At 40.8% G+C, this 26482-nt stretch overlaps 3 protein-coding genes across 6 annotated transcripts in view; 1 reads left to right on the forward strand and 2 right to left on the reverse strand.

Moving 5' to 3' along the window:
* Positions 1-10806, reverse strand: part of ankhd1 (ankyrin repeat and KH domain containing 1) — a 29093-nt gene extending 18287 nt beyond the window's left edge. Inside the window, exons 1-4 of one of the 3 annotated variants that reach the window (XM_087172909.1) lie at positions 10357-10806; positions 6985-7138; positions 547-670; positions 177-339 (exon numbers count right to left, since the gene is read on the reverse strand). In XM_087172909.1, the coding sequence (XP_087029035.1) occupies positions 177-339; positions 547-670; positions 6985-7138; positions 10357-10635 (720 nt within the window). In that variant the 5' untranslated portion in view covers positions 10636-10806. Of the gene's footprint in view, positions 1-176; positions 340-546; positions 704-6984; positions 7139-10356 lie in introns of all 3 variants that reach the window. The other 2 variants (XM_023402171.2, XM_023402168.2) reach the window with 2 other exon arrangements.
* A 2520-nt stretch (positions 10807-13326) lies between these two features.
* LOC111652035 (heterogeneous nuclear ribonucleoprotein H) lies at positions 13327-19591 on the forward strand. 2 transcript variants are annotated; one of them, XM_023402138.2, is made up of 11 exons: positions 13327-13347; positions 14866-14962; positions 15063-15218; positions 15321-15464; positions 16414-16552; positions 17314-17492; positions 17665-17777; positions 17895-18030; positions 18127-18210; positions 18436-18528; positions 18793-19591. In XM_023402138.2, exons 2-11 carry the CDS (start codon positions 14881-14883, stop codon positions 18888-18890), a joined length of 1224 nt encoding a protein of 407 aa, XP_023257906.1. In that variant the 5' UTR covers positions 13327-13347; positions 14866-14880; the 3' UTR covers positions 18891-19591. The 2 variants fall into 2 exon arrangements, with proteins under 2 accessions (XP_023257906.1, XP_023257905.1); XM_023402137.2 differs by lacking the exon at positions 13327-13347 and adding an exon at positions 13572-13668.
* rufy1 (RUN and FYVE domain containing 1) lies at positions 19583-25208 on the reverse strand. The gene is made up of 17 exons (XM_023402136.2): positions 24868-25208; positions 24344-24523; positions 24124-24241; positions 23931-24032; positions 23668-23791; positions 23499-23560; positions 23228-23363; positions 23043-23144; positions 22849-22965; positions 22354-22521; positions 22168-22265; positions 21854-21973; positions 21347-21476; positions 20896-20990; positions 20762-20810; positions 20583-20660; positions 19583-20487 (listed from the first exon to the last, which is right to left on the reverse strand). The coding sequence occupies exons 1-17, from the start codon at positions 25196-25198 to the stop codon at positions 20344-20346; spliced, it is 2154 nt and encodes a 717-aa protein (XP_023257904.1). The 5' UTR covers positions 25199-25208; the 3' UTR covers positions 19583-20343.
* Between the last annotated feature and the right edge of the window lie 1274 nt (positions 25209-26482).

Raw genomic sequence — 26482 nt, forward strand, 5'->3', positions numbered from 1 at the left:
CCATGGGGCTTGTCACCAATGGCAAATTTCCCCACAACAATAAGCCAGTGATATCCTCATGATTTTATCTTTGCTTTGCATACAGGTTGCTTCAGTGTACAGATAATACACATTGCATGCATGTAAATCACAATTATGCTAAAATTACATCCCGCTCCCACCCTCCCTTCACATACCTGTGCAAGTTCATAGTAGCCAGCTGAGCAGGCGAGGCACAGCAGGCTCTCCCCTTCCTCTGTGTGTTCATTGACGCTCCGTCCCTCATCCAACAATTTGCGCACAGCGTTGACATCCCCATCTGAGCACGCCTCTGCTAAACTACGGCTGAAAATAACCAGACTGCTACAATTACTGCCACTGTGACAGGTGAACACACATACGCCTCACAATTACGCAATCACTTTAAAAGAGCAAACACACAGACACACGTACAGACATACTGTATATGCAATTCTATCAGTCTATTAAGAGCAACTCTATTGGTCTATTAACCTGTGTACAAGATAAACTGGCATGTGCCAGTGTCAGTATGGGCGAAATACATACTTGTCGGCTTGGCCGGCGTTGAGTGTGTTTTCAGCTCTCATACGTGTCAGGGCTGCTGCAGCCTCATCCAGGGCACAGCTCACAGATGACGTCAGTCGCCGTAGCACCTCGGGGTCTGCAAAAGCTTTACCATCGGCAGTGGACAGTTTACCGATGCCTGCCGAACACCAAAAGGGAAGAGGTGCATAGGGCAAGGCAAACCACAGGGGAGCACAACCACACCAGACCAGATGAAGAAGCAAGTCCAGTCCAGCCAATCCAGTCCAGGGTTAGTAGTAGCATACACAAAGAGGAAAAAGAAAAAAAAAGTCACACACAGACACAGAAAACACACACAAGCATTTGTTAATATGGCTTAATATCTTTTTTTCACTACTTTGAATACACCATCTATGATTCATAATATTTTGCCAGTGACTGGGTCAAATGGTAAGGTACAAAACAATATCCACTGGGTTACTCTGGGACTGTCCAGGTAAGATCAGATCTGTGACCAGAACTAGAATGAATACAGTGAGGGAGGTAATGTTAGTTTTATGTACTAGTAGACAGAGGTTCAGGCTGTTAATGTTAGAGAAGAAAAGGTTCTCATCCTGTGTGAATTATAGAAGCAAGGGAGAAAAGCACAACTGGGAAGAAAACAAAATGCTTTATGGAGGAAAAAACATGTTTGTGTATGTATTTGGAAGAAAAGAGAACAGCAAAGAGGAGAACAAGAGTGAAGAGCAAGCAAGAGGAAAAAACAACAACTTTCGCTAATGACCTACAGTGAAAGATCTCTTTCAGACGACAGAACAAGGACCATTTCCCAACCAATGAAACCATTCAAGTGTTTGTGTGTGTGTATGTGTGTGTGTGTGTGTGTGTGTGTGTGTGTGTTAGCTTTCGTTTTAAGACCATGTGTGTGGAAAAATAAAGTGAGAAAAGCCAAGAGAGAAGAAAAAAAGTGTTGGCTTTGAACTTTTCGGCCTCAGCCTCAACCCATCCATTAGCCAGACAGTAGTGAGCTCCAGTCCTTGTGGTCCTCCTGTGTTTTCACCACTAGGCCTGCGACTAGAGCTAAACTTAGTACGGCTCTCAGACGGGGATTTCGCAATGGTCCCCAAGGCAGAGGGAAACAAGAGGTTGAGGAAGTTGATCATTAATGTTTTACTGTATCATGTTTATCTCAGAGAAGTTCACTGAACCAAAACAGACCGAATATGGGGGTTGAAGGGCTATAAATGACGGTGAAATTTTTTTCTAACCTATTTGTAAATTTATGAGACAATAACTTGTCTCTACAACTTTGAAGCACACTTTAAACAAAAATAACTGACCTTCACCTATTTAGGTTTGACTCTAAGTGTTATTGAGGTCAAGACTGCGTTAAAGTACAAGTAGATGTTTTTATAGTATTTCAACTGAGACTAGTTACTGGCTAGCCACTAAGCTGCCTACACCCACTGTACCACCAACACACTATGCAATCTGAATAAACATTTTTATCCAAGTTGCTAATTTAAATTTCAGCCAACACAAAACTGCAAGCATTTCAAAGTTAAAGCTCATTGACTTTAATTTTTTTATTTTAACACTTAATAATCAATTATTCAACATTAAATCATTCATTCACAACGTAGAAATAAAGATGACTAGCATCTTTTTTGTTTGTTTGGTTTTTTTTTGTTTGTTTGTTTTTTTTTTAATCAAACTACCAGACTACCACCAGGTTTTGATGATATCCTTTTCAAATGGCCAGTGTCCTTAGCTCCTGGTTGAGACATGCCTTAGCCAATTACAGTAAACCACAAAGGTGTATAGATACAAGGTATTTAGATCCAGGATGAAAGGGATATACAGTGTGTTTACCCATAAGCACCTGCTTCAGCAGAGCTCCGTGAATACTCTGTTTGACATGTTTATACAAACAACATAATCTTCTATCAAATAAAATCTGTCATTGCATGAACAGTATATACATACACGCACAAACAACAAATGCTTATTTAGAACACACAACTGGCATTCTCACTAACATGGCAGCACTGACACTAGGACATTTATATGCATCTTGTACTGCAATAACAACTACATCAAAGCAGCAGTTGTGTTGACCTGAGTCACATTAACTTGACATCTAATGGAGTAAAATTATTTGCTTTATGTTGAGGTTAATGTTCAGCATGTGCAGTAGCCTAAAGGAAACATTGTATTATCCACAAAAGACATAAAATGGGGGGTGGGTGTGTGTATGTGTGTTTGTTGCCTTTTATGTAGCATCTAGCTACTGTTTGTATATACAAACACCACATTGGATCAAAATCACACCATGACTTTTCTGATATATGTGCAACATTAAAACAGTTAATTAAAGCAGACTCAGACACATACCGAAATAATTCAAAAGGTAAACTCACACCTGTAAAGTGGGTTATGATTACTCCAATATATTAACTTTGTTATGTGTCAAAAACCTTTTCATTAATTTACCTGACAGCTTCTAAAATCAGAGCAATCCTCACTTGGTTGCTCCTTGACCTAGATGATTCTATTTCCAACCCAAATCTTTAACTTTGAGATAAAGAGCCGTATGTAAACTTCTAACATTGGCTGGTATCACAGGTGGCATTCAATGTGTTCACATGCTCCAGTGTAATTGTCTAAAAACATAATTTCAGGGAGAAGTTGTTGCATTCTGGGTAAGCTGCAGCAATGTTAAAGTTGGTCAGCCTTAGCTAATGAGTTACTGTAGTTTCTGATGTTTATTATAATCAGCAGATTATAATAAACATCAGACTGTCTTAACAATGATGTATAACATGTTAACAGGAATTAGCCTAAAAGCTTCATTAAAGATGAGAAATGCTTCTCAACTGCTTTACTGTTGAAATTAACATATCAGCTGATGAATGTTGACAGCCAAATAACGTACAGTATAGTTTACAGTTCAACTACAGTTCAGAGCCACAAATTCTAAAAAATACTAGCCAGTGTCATATGAAATGTGCATCCATCTACATGAGAGCTCTAATAATCCTTTGCTTTTGATTTACCATGTTTGTGTATTTGACTTTTCTTGTTAATTAATTTTGAGATGATAACTGCACTGAATCTTTTTCAAGATTTTTTGTGTGTCTGGTTGCTTTGTACTTTATGTGCCCTCTTTCAAATGTTTGTACTGCTGTATTAACCAGGTCTCCCTTTGCAACAGAGATTTCAGACCTCCATTGAAAATTTATGTATAAAGACTAAATACAATAAAAACTAAACCGTTTGGTTTTTCTTCCCTTTATACATTTTTAAATGCCTTACTTAATACATTTCATGTTGGGTTTTTTTTTACTATATTTGCTTTACCATTTAATGGTTCTTTCTTTTTAAATATTGTTTAAGCATTTGTATACATTAAGTACAGTAATACAGTAATTGTCTGAGTTTGCATGGTGCTATACAAATAAACCTGCTTTGCCTTGTAAAGTCAAGTGTCTCTGCTGCAAGGTGTCTGGTCAATGTAGCCTGAGGAAAGCCATTTAAAGTTGGCAATACCGGAGTTTGACAGTGTTTGGAGAGAATTCATCTAAGCTAGATTAGTGTGCAAAATTCTGGTTTGACAGGGGAGCAATATTTGCAATAGACAAACATTGCAACTGGCTAGATGAGGTAGGAATATACATCTTATTCATCTTAGGCTGATATTGTAATAAACTGGCCTTTCTACTAGTGGCTGCATCGTGACAACATGCACACACGATTTGATTTCACAGTAAAGAGCAACAAGGGATCTCCAAACAGAAAATGTGAGGGTTTCTGCTCTAAAAGTATACTGTGGAGTAATTACTGTAAACAGTTTTGTTTATATTCAATGATTCTCCCTAAAGCACATTGTTAGTACCCTTAAGGCCTAACAAACATTTCCAATCTATTTTTTAACTTTTGTATTTCTTTATTTTAATGTTTTCAAACCTGGATTGTTTTTCATGGCCCCTTTTCACAGACACCTTACTACCTTTTACGGCACAAACAACAACAACTGTTGATATGTTCTAATGCTTTCTACAGTCAGCAGAAATGTGTAACATGTCACCCCTATGCTTGTGGCGTGTTGTATGTGCATTCTTATGCATGTGCTGGTAGAGCACTATATACACCAACAATTTAGGGACATGTGAATAACAACATTGCTCTACAGTACCACTAGTTCAAAGACTTCACAGGGAGTTGTAATGTATAACACATCTATAACAAAAAGTGTCTTTAAAGAAGGGGCAAAAAGATGGTCATCACAGTGAAGTGAATGGTGGAGTTCAGCAGGGGAACAGAGTCAGTGATGGAAGTAGGACTGTGAGGATTTCAGAGAAAAAAACGGCCCATCACATAAATGCCCACCTGCTTAATCGCTGCAGAAAGCAACATGACCACTGGACGAGTTACAAAAATTGGGTGAGACAGACCAGGTTGCTACCAAGATTTTTTACCTAAATACAATTCACAACCTGATCACAAAGACTGATATGATATTTTCCTATCTAAGTTATAGAGCTGCGTCATCCACACTTACAAGGCTTATATTAAAACTAAAGTCAGTTCAGATTAAATATATCGTTTTTCAATTAACTAAAACGGTTCCTACAGATTTTTGATTGCCTGTGTTTCCACTGCGTTCTGAAAACCCAGGAAGATTAGGCAAATTGGCCTACAAACGTATGACAGCTATGACAGGCTGTTACACTCCAGTACAGCAGGTGGCGATAATGCAAAACACTATACAACAACGATGGCGCCATATAAAGCGGGAGACAGGCAGCATTTGTGCGATACTGCAACAACAGAAAACATAGAGGAGATTCAAATTATGCTGCTATTGATCGGGAGTTGCTGCTTTGGAAATGGGATTGTTGAATCAAAGCTGCAAAAGAGAGGAGCAGTATTCATGCGACTATGTTCAGCGCTGCAAGCCCCACCCCAGAGGTTCCTATAGTTTCGGAAAGTACTACCCGAGGAGCAGGGACTTTTTTTGGGGGATAAAAAAAAAAAATCCCCGGAACATAATTTCGACCCTGGTCCTTGCAGTGGAAACACACGTAGTTCCTCCAAAGGTTCCTAGTTCCAGGGGTAGTGTTCCTGCGGTTAAAATGCACCTTATGTCTGACGGGTAATAATCAAAAAATATAATCACAGCCTTCCCAAAATCGTAGTTAATATAGTGACCTGTTACAGAATGTTCTAATACATCTTTGAAGGGTGTCTGTAATTTTTTGTGCCAGAGGGTTTGGACAGCCTCTCTTCATCCCCCACATGAACAAAATGCTCAAGGTTCAACAACCGTAAGTAGCAGGGCAGAGTCACATTTTTGTTTTTTTGGCTCTGCACTCCAGTACAATGGACTGGAAATGAAACAAGGACACAAAAACTATGAAGTTAAAGAGACATTCTTCTTCTTTAATTTGCAGGTGTTTATATCCTCAACAAATAAACACTGTGAGAACTGTAACCCTCTTCCATGCATAGTCTCCCACATTTAGGTACCTAGAATGTATTGGAAAAATTAAAAATAATCTGACACATCATCATCATTCTAAACTTCTTTTGGTGTTTTGCAACAAGTGCCTGAAGTGTACAACCAACAGACATCACCGGACGCTTTCATCTTCCCCGGTGATGTCTTGACAGGCCTGGTATTTGGCTACTTTGGTCATGCTGAGAATGAACAGCGGCTGTCCAAATCTTCCTGCCACAATTGTTATAGACAGATACTCCTCTTTCTGCTGATATTTTACAGCACTACAGGACACCTCACAAATCAATATAAGAAAACATTAAAGTTATTATGATTATTATCATCATTATCACCATCATTACTGTTGTTATTATTATTATGCAGTCTGAAGACCTTAAACAAACCAATAATGTACGGTTCCACCTCTTCTGTTCTGACTACTCAGGGAGAAAGGGGAATAGAATGAGATTAGCCATTAGCCGTTCAACACAGGCTCTCTGCAAGCTGTGGAGGCTCAAGCGTGTTGCAGCGTTAATCTGCCCGGTAATGTTCATAAGCCCAAACGAGGCCAGGACACCCAGCCCTAATGGATTAATCTACACAGGCCTTCTTACACCTAGATTACAATTTCTAATCAAACTAATTTACCCAAATCACTTTCAAACTATGTGCTGATATGACACTTGCAGAACCTGCAGGTTCTCTTTATTGATATTTAAGCTTTGGGCTTTATACAAATCAAGACCTTTACAACTGTTGTTAGAAGTGGAAAAGGGATAGGGCGGAAAGAGCTGAGGCAGAAAGATGTGGTTTTATTTATTCAAAATTACTGTATGTTAAAGGCTATAAATTAAGATTAGTTGGAGAAAAATAGGTGTGGCCAGTGACGTACTGGTCAATTACGAATTAACGTGTCAAGTCTTGTAAAGCTGAACTAAGTTCAGACAAAGCAGTCATACCTGCAGCTTCCAGTAGAGCTTCAAGTCGAGCCTGTGTCTCTGGATCAACAGTCCTTAAATCTACTCCATCTGTGGCGCTGGACAAAAGCAACTCTGACGCTGTCTTCATGATGGGGTTATCCAGGTCTTCCTGGTCCAAAATGAATGACTCCACCTGAGACAGATAGAGGGAGGAGGGTAAAATAAAAATCATTAGCCCTTTGACAGCTATTTTCACGTTAGTTTCTGATCAACAACTGTAATTTACGTAAAGTCTTGACATTGGCCTGTACTTGCAAAATAGAATAACTCATGAGAAAGTGTGAAACAGAGTGAAAACATTAGCATTGTGCAGCTTAATACATCAAATATTATTTCTATTACTCTGTATAGAAGTGGCCCCACACATAAATACACCACCTATAAAAAGACCAGGCACGCTGCCTTTGTTTATTTACAGTTTCTTTCAACAGAAGGGAAGCAAAAAGGAGCACAGGGATAAGAGTCAAAGCACAGGAAGTACCACGGCCAGGAATTACAACCCCTGCACACATGGAGAGATTCAGCTGAGAGTCAGCTGCCCAAGTACAGCACCACAGCCTCATACCTGTGCTTTTCTCCTGTTGGCTATCATGTATTACGGTCTGTATTACAAACATTTTATTCTTCCAAATGAGTCAACATAATAAATATAAACTTTTCTGGCACAACAAACAATGTTTTATTTAGTTCTAAGTGCAGCTGGTCAATTAATATTTTTGTAAATGCTACTAAAGCCCCAATCAATATTGTTAACCATATTAGAGCTATATTTACATGTAAATGAAGACGGGAACTTACACATGAAACATAAGAATTATGTGTTTTCGTCTAATTACACATAATAGAGGCCCATTTTAGTCTGCTCTTTATACACATTACCCATGTAAACAATATGAGTACAGAAAACAAAATTATAAATGTCAACAAACACACACGACTTGTTTATATTAATCTATTTCAGAGTAACAGCTGGTTCAACCTATTTTGTTTCAAATTTTAGGAGTGGGACTTGTTTATATTTTAATTGCACATTCTATCAATTGTCAGTAAACTAGTGACAGTTTTAACTCCCCTGTCCTCAAATAAAATTTTGTTATAGGTGAAGTGTTTTGGTTTTCATCTAGAGGCCAGTCCTACTGGCACCTGAGTGCATCTGACATCTATTTACAGTGTTGATGAGGAAAAAAAAGATAATTACACAAACCAAATATCAATTTACACAATTCCAAGCGAGTAGCTTGATTAAAATGTGCCCAACTATGTACTATCATTTATCATGTTGAGTAGACCAGGGATATTCATTCACCATACTGAGTATGACAAATATGACATACAATATATTTAACTCGGGCAACAGCCTACCTGGAAGGTGAAACTTTTAAATAATGGCAAGATTTAGAACAAATTACAAGTTAATGTAAGCAGTGTCAACAGTTTGCAAAACACGCACTGATCGAAACTGATAAAGTAACAATCTTTGTGTATGTCCATCCATAAGCTGCAGCAGGTTTTTGGGGCCTGGCTTAGAGAGAGCAAATGTTGAGAGAGAGTCAGCATTCAGCAATGTGGAGGAATTCAGCTATATGATAGTAACACAGAGCACAACAACCCATGGGGGATGTAGTTCTACGAAGGCTTTTATAATCAACAACGGACATCAGTCTTCACTATTAATGAACTACAGTTCCCAGAGTGTTGGTATCCAGAGAGCTGGAAAGGCCTAGAATGGCATCTGCTTAATCCTGGGGCTCAGATTTTAGCTACTGCCCAGAGCAGCGAGTTCTCCACTGGAGTAAAACACCACAACAAATGCTCCCTTTCAGACTTATTTAGTAGGCTGGGTGAGTGAAGAAACATGACACGAGGTCATATACTTGAAACACGACTCAATTAAACTGCCCGAGATGTAATTGTCAAACTTGATAATTTTCTTCTTCTGCTACTACACAGCTGATGCTCAGACAGAAATTGCCAGGCTATATTGACATTAGTATCAGCTGACATCATTACTTGTCTAGCTGTCATGTAGGTAGTATGTAGCATACAAATACCTCTTAAGTCAGATATTAGTGAAGTATAACAGAGATGGCTCAACAGGTAATGTGCATTGCTTTCCACACCCATAACTCATTGATAACAGTGTTTCTAAGACTAAATCCTGCATCACCTTTTGGATGATAAATAACATTACCTGCCATGAAAATGCCATTTAACTGACACCTTTGACAGATGTCTGCAAATCAAATATTTGCCATCCAGCAGTCTGAGAAGTTCAATTTCTGTGCCTGCTGCCGTCATATGATGGGGTAAACTCAATTACATGACAATAGTATGGCTGACAAATCTTAACATCTTTCAACTGACAGCTCACATTACACAAGACGTGCAGTAAAGATGGTTTGGTTGGACTCATGGCATTTCGTGAGTCTGATTAGTAACCTTTAGACTATTTTGACAAAATCTCCCAAGAGGTGGTTCTGTCACATAGTCATCTAAGAAGGTGGCCTGTAAAATATGTGCTGTGGAGACAAATAATTGGTTTAATCTGTGTATCAATCGGAGCCGATATAAAACATGTCTACAGTATGTTCAGCTGATGCCATCACACCTGTCCCCGTGTGTGACTGCCAGCACATGGAAAGTTGGACACCTCTCAACATGAACTCTAGCTGCTTTCAATTCTGACAACGCAAATCAAGTTGACACAGTGCTGTGGCTATCTAACCGACAGAGGCGAAAGATGAAAAAAACACAACTGGGTTATTTGTCAACACAGACTGTCGAAAATTCGAGTAGTTCCGCGAGGAAAAGCATAATCTGCATGTATAGAAAAGTTAGCTGAGGGACGATCGGAGTTAATTTACATGATTTGGAAAAGTGACGTAATTGCACCATAACTACGAAATGGCAGATAGTTAGCCGGTCGTGTACGTCCGTGGGTTTACGGGCATCTTCCATTTGCTGTGGCAAGAAAGCTGTTGGGAGAGCTGCAAACTTGTGATGGGTGTTGCGAGACGACAGCACCGAACGAGGCCGTCGTCGCTTCCACCCGAACTAGGCCGTGGTCACAGCCTGCGCTGCATAAATAAAACATTTCAGCCGGTTAGCGTCAACAACTGCTTGTGTCTCACCAAACATTATCGACATCAAACGCCCCATGAGCACCTGAGCTGACAAGAGGCGTTATTCCATTAAAGTGCTGGTTTATTTTACGTAATTTCAGCGGCCTGGGAGGGGGTGGTTGCCAACTGCGAGCTAATTCGCTAGCTAGCAGCCAGCTCGCGCTAGGAGAGGAATGTTGCCTAGCTCTCTGGTTAGGCTTCGCTAACTAGCTTAGCTTAGCGTAGCTACCTCTGAAACCTCGTCTTCGTCGCTGCCGGATCCTGGACCCGAGGAGAGGACGGCCGCGGCCGCTAGTTTGAAATCCAGTCTTTCTGCAGCAGGCCCGCCTGGTTCGCCGTACAAACGTACTTTCTTTCCACCTACACCAATTCCAATGCCCCCTAGTCCGACTCCTCCTGGTGTCGCTCCTACCCCCATCCCTGCCACTGGGGAGCGAGGAGTCACCGAGTCAATCTCGTCCTCGAAGCCGTCCGTCAGCATTGCCGTCCCGGCTACTGCATCCTGCATACTTATGTTCACGATACGTGTGTTAACGAGCTAGCTGTTGACTTAAACGTCCGTCCAGGCTCTTTCTTTTAGGATATTTGCGTGATTTTACTTCAGGGAATCCAGAAACTCTCCCGAAGCGAGGGTTGAGGAGGATCTCTTTCCCCCAGCCATTAACTTTCTAACAACCTAACCCGATACGCACTGTTTCTCAGAAAGACCGCCCATGTGAGGAATTCTGATAATCCTATTGGTGTAGCGGGTAAAAGCTCTGTTTTCAATTGGCCAACGTTAATGCTTGTCAGACATGAGACCGCAACGTCATGTTAGGTTTACCAATATCACGAGGCTGTAGAACGAACGTCAAGACATGACATGGTAGGCCAACTTAACTGGTAGCTAGCTCTACTAGTTCATGTAAACTCTTACTGTGAGATCACACAGTCAGAAGGACTAGAGTTAGAGTCTGTTGGTACCTGCTGTGCATTTTAATCACTCATTTAATATGATTTTCTAAATGACAATGATAACTGAACCTTACAAATTACATATGCTGCAACTTATTGCTTTAACATGTTATTATTGTTTTATTGTGTCAGGGAGCATAAATTATATTAGAATTAGAAGAAATAAAGGAAGATAATGTTTTATAGACTCAGTGACATAAGACAAAACAGAAAAAGAGAGAGAAAAACAACAAAATATGATCACGAGATTATTATAATACCTCTCATTTAAAATTAACTGCTTTCATATACTGTATACATAGACTTTTATTGCAAATAGATAACACAATATCCCATGACATCCTTCACCCATTTTGTGTGCTAAGGCAATTTAGGTAGTGAGACAAAACACACATGATTTCACACACCAGTGACTTCACCCACAAAAATCAAAAACTTAATTTTTTTTTATTTATTCACACTTACTTGAAGTGGCCCTGTGATACAAAAACCTTTTTTTTATAACAGGACTTTACCTGGAGCCCAGTGAATCTTTGGTTTGAACTTTGCTGAATCACTACTAACTTCAGGCACCTGTCCACCATGAACCAAAATAACCAATTGGTCCTGAGTAAAAACTGCCTCATTCAACAAAGTTCCTAGAATGCCTTTACTCTTCACATATCATTACTGCTTATATCTATTTATCAGGCAAGGAAAGAATATCTGTGTTAAAAGCGGTGTATTTCTTGATGCAGGTGTATTTCATAAATTGGTTATTTAATAAGATAATTGCCAACTTAATTCAGTGAGAATTAAAACACAAGATAACTACACAAAAAAGATGGCTCCTGGTTTTTTTGCATTCAAATGTATAGCAAACTTTGTAATTATGATGTGTGTGACCATCCATGTTCTTTTTTTCATCACTGTGTGCTTCATATTCATATTCACATATGCACCAGTATTGGAAGATTAATTTGGATAACCTAAGAATAAAAATATTCAATAAGAACTCCTGCACTTAAAAGTTTGTTCATATGAAAGTACACATGCATTACCTAAAATGTACCTTAGAATAAAATGTAATTGCTCTCATGACTTTTGTAGAAGATGAAATTATTGGTTTATTAATTATGACCTGGAAGTTAGATTGGAGATGGTGAATGAAATTTCAAATCTAATAATGTACTCCTGCATAGGTCATCATATTTTATGGCTTCATCTAAAGTAAAAAGTGAGCCTAGTTATATTTAGTTTAATTGTTTTATTTTTATAACTTGATTATTTACTTATTATTATGATCATTCATTTATATAACTTTTGTTTTTTGTGAGTAGCATAGAAGGGCTATCTGTAATTTCATTATACAATCTTGTGTTGCATGATGATTTAAATTGAATCTTGAAGCCATCAGAAAATGGTGGCAGAGTAAAACGTGTTATGTTTCCCACTAAATGTATGTGTTTAGGAGTATATGTAAGAAGCACAAAATAAAAAATCATGTTAAGTACCAGCACTTCAAATGTATACTTAATTACGTTACCTGTGTTCATGTGATTTGTTATTCTTTGCCTCTTAAAGATACACAAATTAATTCCTGGACCTGGTCATTATTTATAGTGTCCTGCTATTGGCTACTTAACAGCTTCATTGAAGCAGGGTGATATGAAGTGTCTTGACAAAGGGCATGTGTGAAGTTGCTGAAGGACTTCTTCTGCCCAAATCCATAGAGGGTTCACCGATTTCAACAAGTTGCCTGTATCTTGCGTTCTTTTACTTTTGGGCTGCGAAAAAACCAACATCTTGGATTAGCTGGTTGGAAAATGCTTTTTGTTCATTTATCTTTCAGTCACAGTAGTCATCAAAACCAGCAATCGGGGTTTGTGGATCACTCTGGTTTTAACGATATACCTAAATAAGTTTATACCAATTAGGTTACTGTTAAACACCGCCATCACGACAGGATGGTGGATGTATCTTATTAAATGGGCTTTAATGTCAAATAGTATTTGTCGTGATGTTTTTAGTTTGCTTTGATAAACATGAGCTTTGTTTGGTCTGCTCATGAAACGTGTCCTATGAAGTACATGTAGCCTACTCTACCTCAGGAGAAGCTGAAAAGCTTTACAAGTTACTGACCACAGTAAACACGGTTACTTAGGTTTGTAGGCCAGGAGATGCCGCCGGGCCGCCCTGGGCCTCGGGCAGCAACGTCATCATCTTTGGGCTGGGACTGGGACGCAAACCGGCCGGAGGCGCTTGGCCATTCAACCGGGATTGCCAGGTGTGTTCAAAACCCCACACTTTCTGTCAATTGTAAGATATTGCAGGAGATTTAGCAAACTTGAGATGTTTGGATTTCGATACAATTAAAAACACAACAAGAAATAGTAGTTACAAATGTATTTGAATCAAACTGTCTAGCCGTGTTGAAAAACGTGATTGTGTAACAGCTTCACGACAGAGAGTATTATTCAGTGCGTCATTATGTTGTTCCTCAAAGGGGGATGGTTAGGGGGTGCTGGCAACCCGACGCAAGGTTTCAGCTGCATCACGCAGGTCTGGTCATACATACTCCGGCGTGTTGTATCTACGCTCGAATCAGGTAAATTGAGAATCGCAGCTGTCGTTTAGCCAGCATAGCCAAAACACAACGCAAAATTTACTTAGACTAATAGCACAATATAGCTACCGGTATGTATATCCGATTCTATCATATTAACGTAGCCGTTACTTTGTAAATGCTAGCTTAATGGCTAACAGCTAATAACATGGCGCAGGCTGAGAGGGCCGCTTTTGTTCTTGTGTCTGGGTGCGGTAGTTAGCGCGCTGGAGGCCACCCACCCTATTTAAAATAAACGAGGCATTTCGTTACTAATTCATAATGTCTCTTATGTGAACTCTTAAAAATTTACCGAAACGCCTCAGCACCAGAAATGTCGAATGAAAGTAGGAATCGTTTACGCTCCACATTGTTGTGTCGCTAGCTTGGGACGACTCCCGGTTCGCGCTTTTTGTGAAGTGGTCGCCTTAGACTTTTGTTGAGAAGAACTGAGAATAAGTTAGTTGGGACAATTACTTGCGATTCATGTTTTCAGACAACAACTTTCTTTGTTGCAGAGACTAGCCACAACAACGAGATCTTTGATTAGACACTTACCGGTTGGCACTATTAAACGGCCTCATGGTGGCGCTGCTAACTATTCACCTAACGTTTTATCCATGCTACAGACACCAAAGACATCTGACCTATTTCTACCTTGTAGAAAGCAAATAGCAATTAAAGCGGCGTCTAAAATACAAGTTTATCTTATACTGTAGGGATGAAACAATATTTTAGAATACAATCGGCCAAATTCACCCTTGTGGCTCAGCCGCAGCTGTGCAGGAAAGAACTAAAGCATCAGTAAATTCCTCAAATGTAGGTTAGTGATTAATGATTAGTGATGAATGTTAGTGTTTTTGGGATTTACTTGCACTTTGATGGGAGACACTTGGATGATGAACCTGTATATCAGAATGTACTTGTGACTATCCATGTAAAGCTGCACAGGCCTTCAATGGCACACAGAAAGTGCTTGTGAAATGGTAGAGAGATAAATGTTTGAACACTAAAAAAACTGCCTAAACTTGTTTTGGAATAATAATATTGGAATAAATACCATAACAAGAGGTTATACCCGTTTTCATCATCCCTAATGATATTTATCATCTCTTATTTGAATGCATGATCTATATAGTAGTATGTGTTAATTTCTTAAATGTAAAGACTGAATGATGGTGATGTTGTATTTTCCCTCAGGGATTGTGACCAGTCATGGCCGATGAGGGATATGTAGTACGCATCAGGGGTCTCCCTTGGTCCTGTTCAGTGGATGAAGTACAAAGGTTTTTCTCAGGTAGGTGTGAAAACAATATCTATATTTATAAGTTTAAGTCTTTAAGGGAATACTTAAGCAACTGAAGCAAATATTTCATAACAATACCTTTCAAATGCAGATTGCAAAATTGTCAACAATGGAGGCGGCATCCACTTCACCTACACAAGAGAGGGGCGTCCCAGCGGAGAGGCATTTGTGGAGTTGGAGACGGAGGAGGACCTGAAGATTGCAGTGAAGAAAGACAGAGAAACTATGGGTCACAGATATGTGGAGGGTGTGTACCACTGCTTCCAGTTAAAAACACCTTTGTGAGAAGCATTATAATTTTCTCAGCTTTAAGCTGCGATAACTGATTGTGTTGTTTCCTGTGATGTAGTTTTTAAATCAAACAACGTCGAGATGGACTGGGTCATGAAGCACACCGGTCCAAACTGTCCAGAAACAGCAGGAGATGGGCTCGTCCGGCTCCGAGGCCTTCCCTTCGGCTGCAGCAAAGAGGAGATAGTACAGTTTTTCTCAGGTAAGAATAGGTCTCGTTTAGCGGTTACTTGTAAACCTCCTTGAAGTAATTTTGGTAATTTAAATTTTTTGTTTGTTTGTTTGTTTGTTTGTTTTTTCTTTTTTTTTTTTTTCATCTTCCTTTTGTTGTTTCCTTTCTCTTACGGAAACTGACTAATTCTTGCATCTGATTTACAGAGAAGTCAATTTGTTACCTACTGTGTATTTCTACGGAATAGAGGAATAAAATGATTTATGTTCTGGGATTGGTGATCAGTTAGGAAATGATGCCGGAAAAGGAAGCCAGTTAAAATTTAAATGGAGAAGTTATTTGAATACTTGTTTTGTTCAAGGGCAGGAATCTGTTATGCAAACACCCTTTCCTACCTTTGCCCATCATATCCATCTTGAGCCCACGTTTCATCACTTTTTTTTCTTAAATTGGGTGTGATCTTCTAAAACAGCTTTGTTACATTTTTAAGTTGTTTATGCCTAATGTTGATTTACTAATGATGGAATGGGTCCCACTCATCACTGATATGAAAGTCTCTTACCCCAGTGTCATTGTTTCTTTTTCTCATTTTCTCACACTCTTGTCTCTTTAATACATTTTTCTTTATATAGAGTAAATGCCAAATGTTAGGTACCTAATGGGCGAGCAGTAATTTAACTCATGTCACTCACCAGGATCTTGTTCTCTCTTCATCAACACACCAATACTAGCCTGATGTCCCACACAGTGCCCTTTTCCATATTCTTCCTCTATCCTCTCATTTCTATTTTATCCCCCAAACACAGTAAATGTAAGTCGTTCAACTGGCCAGTCACTGGTTAAAATTGAACTGGTATGTGTGATGATGTATAGAGTTTTCCATAAGTTTTCTATCTCTCTCTTTAGAGAAAGTTATCTCTGTGATTGGGCATGTGATTTAATATGTCCCCTGCTGGGGTTATCTGTCCTTGGGTTGAAGGGTTGGAAATCGTGCCAAATGGGATAACATTGCCGGTGGACATCCAGGGGAGGAGTACGGGGGAGGCCTTCGTGCAGTTTGCTTCACAGGATATAGCTGAAAAGGCTCTAAAGAAACACAAGGAAAGAATAGGGCACAGGTGGGGATGGTTGGTTGGTTGGCTGGATAAGTTGCTTTTCTTATGGTGTGCACCCTCAACATCTGAACCAAATACAAAACTGATACAGCATAAATCTTGGCCTGTTCACATATATTTGTTATATTTATCACAAACACTTACATCAATTGTCATATTAGATCCAACAATGCCACACATTCACAATGTTCAATGGGAAGATTAGTGCTTGGGCACCTTTCAAAAATAAGAGACGCATCATAAATTGGAGCATATGCTTAATTTTGAGAATAAATGATGTCTCAGCACTAAACACGAGTCCAGGCTGATAAATGGTAAGGAGTCTCCCTGGTGGTAAAATCAGAGGGCCACTGTACACAAGGATCTGGAGCCCACTGTCACAGGTAATGCTTAGCATGGGTTGCAGAAGGGCTGGAGCCCTCTCTGTCCCTCCTAAAATCAGGACAATGGCTGTCATGGCAAGGACACAGGACGCTCTATTACAACACACTGAATCAGATCTGTAAATGACCTCAGGTAACCATAAGAAAAGTGTAAAAGTCATTAAGGCCCTAATGAATTTGGACAGCTTCCTTTTTTCAACTCAGTTAATACGTTGCTCTTTGAATCTGTTTCATTAACAACTAGCATTAAGTACTCAAAAGATATTACTACCTATGGACTACACCATGACAGCATCTGCATAGCCCAGTTTCATCAGTATTGAGCAAATGCGGTCTTGATCCATTCCCTATGCCCTCACTGTGGTATTTCTATGCTCTTAGGTACATTGAGATCTTCAAGAGTAGCCGCGCTGAGGTGCGGACCCATTATGAACCCCAGCGGAAGCCAATGGGCATGCAGAGACCTGGCCCCTATGACCGGCCCTCTGGTGGTCGTGGCTACAACATGATGGGCCGTGGCGGATCGTATGACAGAATGCGTCGAGGAGGCTATGGAGGAGGTGGGTGTGACGTAGACGGAAGAACTGAAATCAGATTTGGTGATATTAACCTGTGCAGTTTTAGATAATCACTTGCCTTATGCCCCTTCATGCTAACACTGCACAACAGAAACAAGATTAGGATGTAAAGTCCCCATAAGACCTTGTGTTAATCTTCATTATGTATATTCAGGTGTATCGGATGGACGGTATGGAGATGGCGGCTCTTCCTTCCAGAGCACAACAGGCCACTGTGTCCACATGAGGGGCCTGCCATACAGAGCCACAGAGACAGACATCTACAATGTAAGACAGGAATCGGAGCAAAACAGCTGAACTCCTGAATACCATTTTACTTGTGGATATTGCAGAGGTATACATGATGTTGTAGCATGAGCTAATCTTGTCCTTTGTATTTCTTAGTTCTTCTCACCATTGAATCCAGTGCGGGTCCATATTGAGATCGGCCCAGATGGGAGGGTAACTGGGGAGGCAGATGTAGAGTTTGCAACGCACGAGGATGCCGTGGCAGCCATGTCCAAAGACAAAGCAAACATGCGTGAGTTTAAAATAAGTGACTTAACCTCTTTCACGCTGCCCAGACACGTTCATAATGATGATCATGGTCTCTCTCAATTTCACTACCATCCCTCAGAGCACCGCTATGTGGAGCTGTTTTTGAACTCAACAGCAGGTGGCAGTAATGGAGCCTATGGCAGCCAGATGATGGGTGGCATGGGTGAGTATTGGTAAACGAGGACAAGTGGCCTCTGTTGTTCGGATGAAAATGCTTGCAGCAACAGATGCAAAATGCTTGTGTTGTTGGTGCGTGGGCATTTGCTCAGACAATCAAGGGCTGGGGGGAAAAAAAGAGCAGCAGCACACAACAGAATATAAGATCATAAGTAAATTTGATGCTACCTTAATGTCCCCTTACACCTGATGTGATTTGTCCTCTCCACAGGGAACCAGTCGTCTTACAGCGGTGGCCAGTTGAGCTCAGGGTACTCTGGCGGATACAGCAGCCAAGGAAACATGGGCGGCTACAGTGACTATAGTGAGTGTCAGCTCTGTTATAATAGGTTTCTTCAACATCTACCTACACTTCAACCTTCCCTCCTCCCTAGACTCTTGATTGATGCACAGAAGTATTAATATGCAACACAGCTGTGCTCCACACCAGGATCATTTTGTAGTTTTACAACAAAACTTACACAGGTTTTTATCTTGAAGGGCAGAAATGCAGCATGGTTGTTTTTCTGTGTACGACTCCTGGATGAACTCCCCGGTCCTATAGTGTGTATTCTCTCTCTCTTGTTAGGTAACCAGGGCGGAATGGGAAGCAGTTACTACGGCGGCGGCGGCGGAGGAGGAAGCAGAGGCTCTATGAATGGACTGGGTGGGGGATGGGGAATGTAGATTTTTTTTTCCCCCTTAATTTGATTTTTTTTTTTAAATTCAGCATTTTGCTGGAAGGACTGGAAACGTAAGTCTCACCTATTAAACATAGGGTAGGGTCAGGTGAGGTTGTTTTGAAAATACTGAGTGGTAGGGTTTGTATTTTTTTTTTTAAGTGGATGATCTTCAGAAAGAAATGAGATCATTTGGTATCACAAGAAGTGTGTCAGAAGCTCTGTTTGTTTGTCTTCCCCATTCCTCACAGATTTCACACATCACAGAAAATGTGCTTTAAGTTTTTGATACAGGAAGTGTGCCATTTTTGTGTTATTCTCCAAACACCTGGCTGTTCCTCAAGATTAACTCTTCTTTTGCTGGTGGCTTTAACATAATTTTCAATGTCTGAGTGCATGAACAAAAAAATCAGAAAGTGTCTGGTATCTTCTGATGTTTAGACCTTGTTTCATCTTCTACATGTGTTCAGCCTTTTTTTTTTATTTCCAGTTAAAATGTTAATCTGAATTCGAGACTTCACATGGTCAGAGCATGTTTTGTTTTCTTAAGGTGCGACTGTTGATAGAGCAGTTTTTCTGGATGTGGGCTATATCAACGGCAAGTGAATTTCAAATCTGCTTACATGAAGGTTTCTACTGCTTCAAATGCTATTTGTATTTCCTGTGCACAAAGTGAATAAACTAGTCTGGAATATCGAATTGAAACAAGTGTTGCAAAACAGGAGGCTTTATTTGTTTATCAAATACCTAGATAGAAAACTTTTGGTCACCATTCCCAAATTAATTAAGAAAATGGCTTTGTAGCGGTCGACACAATCCACAAAACCCCGTTGTGATAGTACATTCTAAAAGTTAAATTTTTGTTAACATTCTAAAGTCATTTACACAATTTTGCATGTATCCAGCATTGGGGCTATAGCTGTAAAAATTGTTAGACGCTGCATGACAGGTTGAACAATATCAAATTGAAGTACACGTGTTCTCTAAACTGGCTACACAAATGATTCCCAACAAAAGCTGAAAACCAACGGTAACCTTGATGAGAGCTCAACATAAGCCACATCCACTGTTTGAAAAACTACACACATTAAAATGGTCAGTTTATCAAGTGAGTACCAAATTGTCAAACTGATGTTATTCAAGCCCAAAGAAACATGAATCACATAAATATCCAAAAACTATATCATCCTCTGAGCAGAATCAAGTCTCTTTAACATACAGTCTGCATAAATTACATTAGCTCATCCCATCAGTGTTAAAAGGTGGCCCCTCATTTAATACAGATACAGACTAATGTTCCTGAATTTCAGGTAACAGTGGAAATGGGACACCAAATCACATTTCCCTAAGATTTGATGTCAATTTTTAAACATACGTAGTTAAAAAATCATAGTGGATGAGCATGTGCAGTGTGTTTAGTAGAAAGCTCTTGTAGATGCATAAAGCTTGTAGGTGTTTTGTCAGGAGGCTGTGGAGGAGCTTCTCTGCAGCAGGAGCGAGTGGCACATGTCGCACACCCGCACAGGCCGAGGGTAGGAAGGTAAGGCCAACTCATTGCTGGAGCAGCTATTGCAGTAGATGTCGCCACAGTTTCTGCAGTGGTGCTGCGAACACAGAAAATACAGCACTCATTTAAATGACTGTGGTGATCAGTATTACAGAAGATGTCTAAACGACACAGGATGAAAAAGAAGCCTACCTTTCTGCGTGAGATGGAGAACTCCTTCTGGCATTGCTTGCATTGAGTAGCTTCATCGTCTTTCAGCCAAGCGTGGCCCTAATAGGAGCAATGGACATATAAGATGAGGTTTCTCATGTTTTCCATTTTTACAGCATTAATAATAGACATACACCATTCTCAACTCCTTAATGTCTTACCTTCAGGGCTTTGTTAACCTCCTTGAAGTCCTCCATCTTGAGTTTAGACCTTTAAATGCAACATAAGAAAAGCCGCATGATATGAAATGCTATTGACAAATAACAAACCAAATGGCAAAATCAAAAGCACTGACTGGCTTAGATGCTGTCCCATCTCCTGTAGAGCCTGTTCCTGCTGCTCGCACGTCTGCTGCAGCTGCTGCTTCTCCTCCTTCAAATCCTGCAGCTCCTGCACCACCAATTCACAGGAAACAATCTCATCTTTTTTTAAGCAGCTATTTTGTATTAATATTTGGGAATAATTTAGGGATATAATTTAGCTGAATTTGAACTTGAACCTGCTGGTTACTACAGTTTAACATGTTTTTCATCATTTCAAGAGAATACACTTCCAGAGTTAACTGACTAACTGGTGTGTGTGTGTGTGTGTGTGTGTGTGTGTGTGTGTGTGTGTGTGTGTGTGTGTGTGTGTGTGTCTGTCTGTGTGTCTGTCTGTCTGTCTGTCTGTGTGTCTGTGTGTCTGTGTGTGTCTGTGTGTGTCTGTGTGTCTGTGTGTCTGTGTGTCTGTGTGTCTGTCATGCTGACCGTTTGCAGGCCCTGGAGTTGCTGTAGCTGTGTGCGTAGCTCAATGCTGTTGTCCTGTTCCCTCTGGAGGGCTTTTTGCAGACTTTGTCTGTGTTCCCTCTCAGTGCGCAGCTCATTCTCCAAACCCAGTCTGTGCACAGAAAAGCACATAGTTCAATATACGTCTGTAGGCCTGGAGGACTACAAATTGAAAGGCTTTAACAAAATAAGCATGGTTAATAAAAATCAGAGATGGGGGCACAATGATTTGAACATGCTTGACGTGAAAAACACATTTATTTTAGACTAACCAATCTTTAAATCAACCCAAGTGTGAGCTCAGATACTTCCAAGAAGAACTGCTTGCTTCTCAGTCTAACATTATCTCACGCTGGCCAAAAATAGTACAATGTTTAAAACCTTTTCTTGAGCCTTACTTTCATGGACTGGCTTTTCTGTGTTCTTTTAATTTTTGCCTTTTATTCCATGTACAGTACATATTTATAGTCATTTCATTGTGTTCTTAACCTTAGTGTATCCAGATCAGTCAGTTGTTTCTGCAAAGCATCCACTTTCCCTTCCAGCTCCACCCTCATGTCTTTGTCTGACTGGTCGCTCTGTTTGCGCTCCCGCTCCGAGTTCTGTAGTCTGTGACACACAAAAGACCAAACAGAAGAATATCAACTGAAGAAAATATCTTTTTTTGTATCTTTATTGGGTTGTCCATACATAACATACATTCAAGACAGGACTTTTCACCCAGTTTTACATTGTTATGAACACAAAAATACAGAAAATATAATTTTTAAACATGCAGAAACTCATACATGCATCACACATACCTCTGCTCTAGTTCCATCATAGCTTTCTCCATTTCATCCATCTTCTGCTCAAGCTGCAAAGCCTCCGCCTGCTTCTTTTCTGCCTCTCGTTCCGAGTCCTTAAGAGCCACATAAGCTGTATAAATATAGCGTTCTGTCTGCGTGGGCGTGCAAGAGAAAGAAAAAGGTGTATTCAAGTATGTCTACCTGAGCTTTGTGGAACATTTGCAGGTTAAGAGTCTTGACTTGGTCGAGCTGGAGCCGCAGGGCTGCCAGTGTGTCCTGTTTCTCATGCGTGTCCTTCTCCAGCAACTTCATGGCCACCTCCATCTCCTGCTTTAACCCCATCTGCAGCTCCAACTCACGTTCCAGCTCCTAACATCACAGAAGACAGGAGTCAAATTCAGTTCTAGAGCAGAGTCAGTGCATCAAATACTAGACACGATGAAGCCTCTGGGTAACAAGAAGCTGAGTGACTGATCAACATTCACCCAGAACTCACACTGGCTGCCTTCTGTCTAATTATGCACTGACAATAGAGCGTGAAGACTAATTTGTACTTCAGCCCAGACAATGCCTCACACCCAACAAAGACCTTCAGCCTTTAGCACATCCTCCCCAGAAACAACACAGACCAGCTGAGTCACCTTTTGCCGCCACATGCTTGTTATACTCCAGTCCTCTAGCTTGTTGATAGCTGACCTGGCGAATGTGCTTTTCCTCCTTGTACTGCTTCCACACCACATTGTACATCTCATCCAGGCCCTGTCGAGTCTGTTTGTACGTCTCCAACTCCACCTGGCTGTCCTGAAGGGCTGCCTGAAAAAACAACACACACCCTGCAGTTTGTGTATTTTGCGGCTGTGGAGTGGTTTAGTTGCAGTTACTTTTCTGACCTCTTCCTTTTTCTGGTTGGACTGCAAGATTGACTCATTCTCTTTTCTTAGCTGTTCCTGTTCTTCCCGCAGAGAGTTGATTCTGTCTGTCGCTGCCGTCAGCTGAGGAAAAGAAAAACACACGCATTCGTCAGTGAGGTGCATTTACAACAATCAGACAAGTGTTCACACACAGTTCTTCTGACCTCCTCCACAAGTTTGCTGTTGGTCTTCTCTAGAGAGTCCATCTTGGCCTGAAGGTCAGTGACGGTGCCACTGAGGTGACGATTTAACTCCTCAATGTAGTGCTTCTGATCTAATATGGCTGTCATCTTGGCATCACTAAGAATAAGAATAAATCAGTTGAGGGGCTGAGTGAGCATGAGGTTAGTTTAGAATTGAATGACAATCATGCCAGGGGTTAAAACTAAAACAAGTTCCAAACATAAAGAAAAGCAGTGTAGGTGAGACACTCACTCTTTTGGAGTCTCGCTGTTCACAGGATCTTTCAGGTAAAGGGAGAAGTCAATGACTCCTACCTAAACAAGAAAGAGAAACTGATCACTGTGTATCCTGATCAACTTTTGTTATTGAAGGCTGAGGTGTGTGACTGCTGGAATATGTAGTAGATCCTGCCAGTACTCACCTGAGAATCAAGATCCTCCCCTTTAATACAGAGGTTTGCATCAATTACGTTGAGGCCCACCAACAGTCCCCCCATCACTGCCCCCTCCTCCTCCATCATCAATGCTCCAGAGTCATAAAACTCACTAGGAGATTGAAAAGAAAATGTGGAAGGAGAAAGAATAAACTGTGAAATGTGGTAAATAAGCAGTTTCCTGACATGTAAACATGTTGCAGTATAAAATGCCTGGTGCTGAACCCACATTACTGATCAGTCAAACTAACCTCAGGAGGTCCTTGCGGTCCAGCAAAGCTTTCATATAGTCGGCTACTTTCTTCTGCATGAGCGCCAAATGCAGCCAAGCCCTCGCTCTACCCAAACCGGTCCTGACAAAGAATAAAAGAAAAATAAGACAGTCAATAATCAGGCAGGCATTTGGCATACCTCACATGGAAAAAATGGTGAGCGGTAGCATACTTGATGCTCGGCAGGTCTCTGGCACTTGTGGCAATGTTAATGGACTCTGGACACAACTTCTCAACCAGTTCCAGAGGTCCCCATATAGATTTGTTCTGACCAATGAAGGTTTTCTTGGCTGAAAAAAAATGAAAACTTAATTTCTGTATGCTCTTACTGTGACACCACTTTCAGTAATAATGAATTACATTAACAAGGTCAGCCTCATGGACTGTCTCACCTTTCAGGCCATGTTTGAGGCAATGCTCCAGGACAACAAAGAACTGCTGCAGAGGAGGGTACTCCGAGTCCAGCGTCCTGCCCAGACTCAAGGAGGACTGAATCAATACTTTGATGCTCAGCTTCATCATACTGAGGAGGTTGGACCTTTCTATTGCCATGGGGTCTTTGGGGAGCACAACTGTAAAGCATGTAAAGAAAAAGCACTCAAATTGGGATCAGTCAAAAAGAAGCATGCTTAGTGGAGATGTCATGCAAGCTCGTGTTCGCAGAGTGCAGAATTAAAACTATATATGGTGGTGAACACAAGAACAGCGTGACTTTCTGCACGGTCAGCATCCCATAAAATCAAGGCTTTGCCCATGAAGTCATGTGTCCTGAGTCAGGACTCCTGACAGCTGACAGCTAACCTAAGTCGAAGAGGAAGTCACAGGGATGGACCCTGTCTGCAGTGTTTTAACTTTACTTTGATTAAAAGGAAAGTGCTAGTTTGAGTGTCAACGGTTAATGACAGTGACAGCATACCTGGAAGCTTTTTAGAAGAGCTACTGAGATCATTTTCGGGCTCCTTTTCCGTTGGGGAGCTCGCAGCCGATCCCTGTGTGGTCTTTCTCGGGGCAGCGGCGTAGCTCACCCCGCTGCTAATCGTCTCAGTGGCCTTCCGAGCCAGAGACATGATGGGAGCCGACCAGCTGTTCTCTGCCGCTGCCGGGACCCGCTTCTCTGTCCGGCCCTGCCCGTCGCTGTCGCCGGACTCGCCCTTCGTCTCGGCTCCTGACACTTCGTGCTCATCTAGCTGTTGTTTTGCTTCACTATCTCCAACAGCTGTGTTTACTTCCCCCACCTCGTCGGCCATTTTTGTCCCCCCTCCCCTCGCCCCGTGTGTTCACGTGACCAGACCAGAGCAATGAGAACTTTATTCTTCTTCTTTGGCTTTTAGTAACTTAGTTTATAAGTGCCTTACCGCCACCTACCGAGCTCCTCCGCCAGTGAGGTTATGCCGTCACCTATATATAGTCAATGGATTATGTCCGTGCCTGTTTATTTGTCAGCATAAATAAACACAATCGATTTGGACCGAAATTGGTGGAGGGATGGGACATGGGCCATGGAAGAACCCATTAGAATTTGAGGCAGATGCGAATCATTTACAATGAATTTTCATTTTTTTCTCTGAAGTCTGGTGTATATTGTTTCACATTGGCCTTGGCAGAAGTCTGCATGTTCGAGTTTTATGTTTTGTTTCTTTTAGTCTCCTCTATTTCTTTTCATCTGGTTCATCTCAATCTCTATGATACCTGTGTCTAGTCCATTTTTTTTGATTGAACCCTATATGTCCTCACCTCAGACAGATAATGTGGATGTTGCCCTTTCTTCTATTTCTTAACAACACACTTTTTTTCAAACCCTTACAATGCAGATGTCTATTGGGATGTCTTTTCTACATGACTATTTTCTGGAAATGGTACTTGACGGTGAAGACTGAATTATTATGCAAAGCCAGGAGCTGCTCAACGCCCCAGACCCTCAGGGCCACCTCGGGCACCAGGTTCACTGTTAGCAATACGTTTGACTGATAAACTGATTGATATGAACTGAAATGGAAAGAGCATGCAAATCCTGCATCTTTACCTTACTTGTGCCCACCGCTCAGTTTATATCCCAAGGCCCACAAGTGGGTTAATCCAACCCTGTTGACACACTATCAGAGCCAATACCACACTATCTTTATTGTTCTCCCTCAGCCACTCTAAATCCAGTAATAAAGGTTTTTATCACAGATGACATTTTGACACGTCACAGTAGAAAAACTGCAGGTGTAAATAATACAATTAATGAAGACTGAATGTCTTTTTGCTTCTTCAATTTCAGGGTTCAGGTATTGTGCATGCTGGCTCACTGTCACAGTGTGCTGGGACACTTGAATGGAAGAGAGCCATTCATGCGTCCTACTAAAAAAGACCTGCTGCCAATAATTAACGCATACTGATACAGTAAATGTTTTTGTAACGGCTACATTACACTGAGGGATGAAAACTGAAGTATCTCTACATTCAGTCTCTGAATCCTTGAATCACTTGTAAAAATGAATACCATATTCACAAAGAGTGGGTCGATATAAGTTTGCACTCCTCTCTGT

Source organism: Seriola lalandi, unplaced genomic scaffold (assembly GCF_002814215.2).
Source record: "Seriola lalandi dorsalis isolate HSWRI2012SDOR001 ecotype SW California unplaced genomic scaffold, Sedor1 jcf7180002053898, whole genome shotgun sequence".
NCBI lineage: Eukaryota > Metazoa > Chordata > Actinopteri > Carangiformes > Carangidae > Seriola > Seriola lalandi.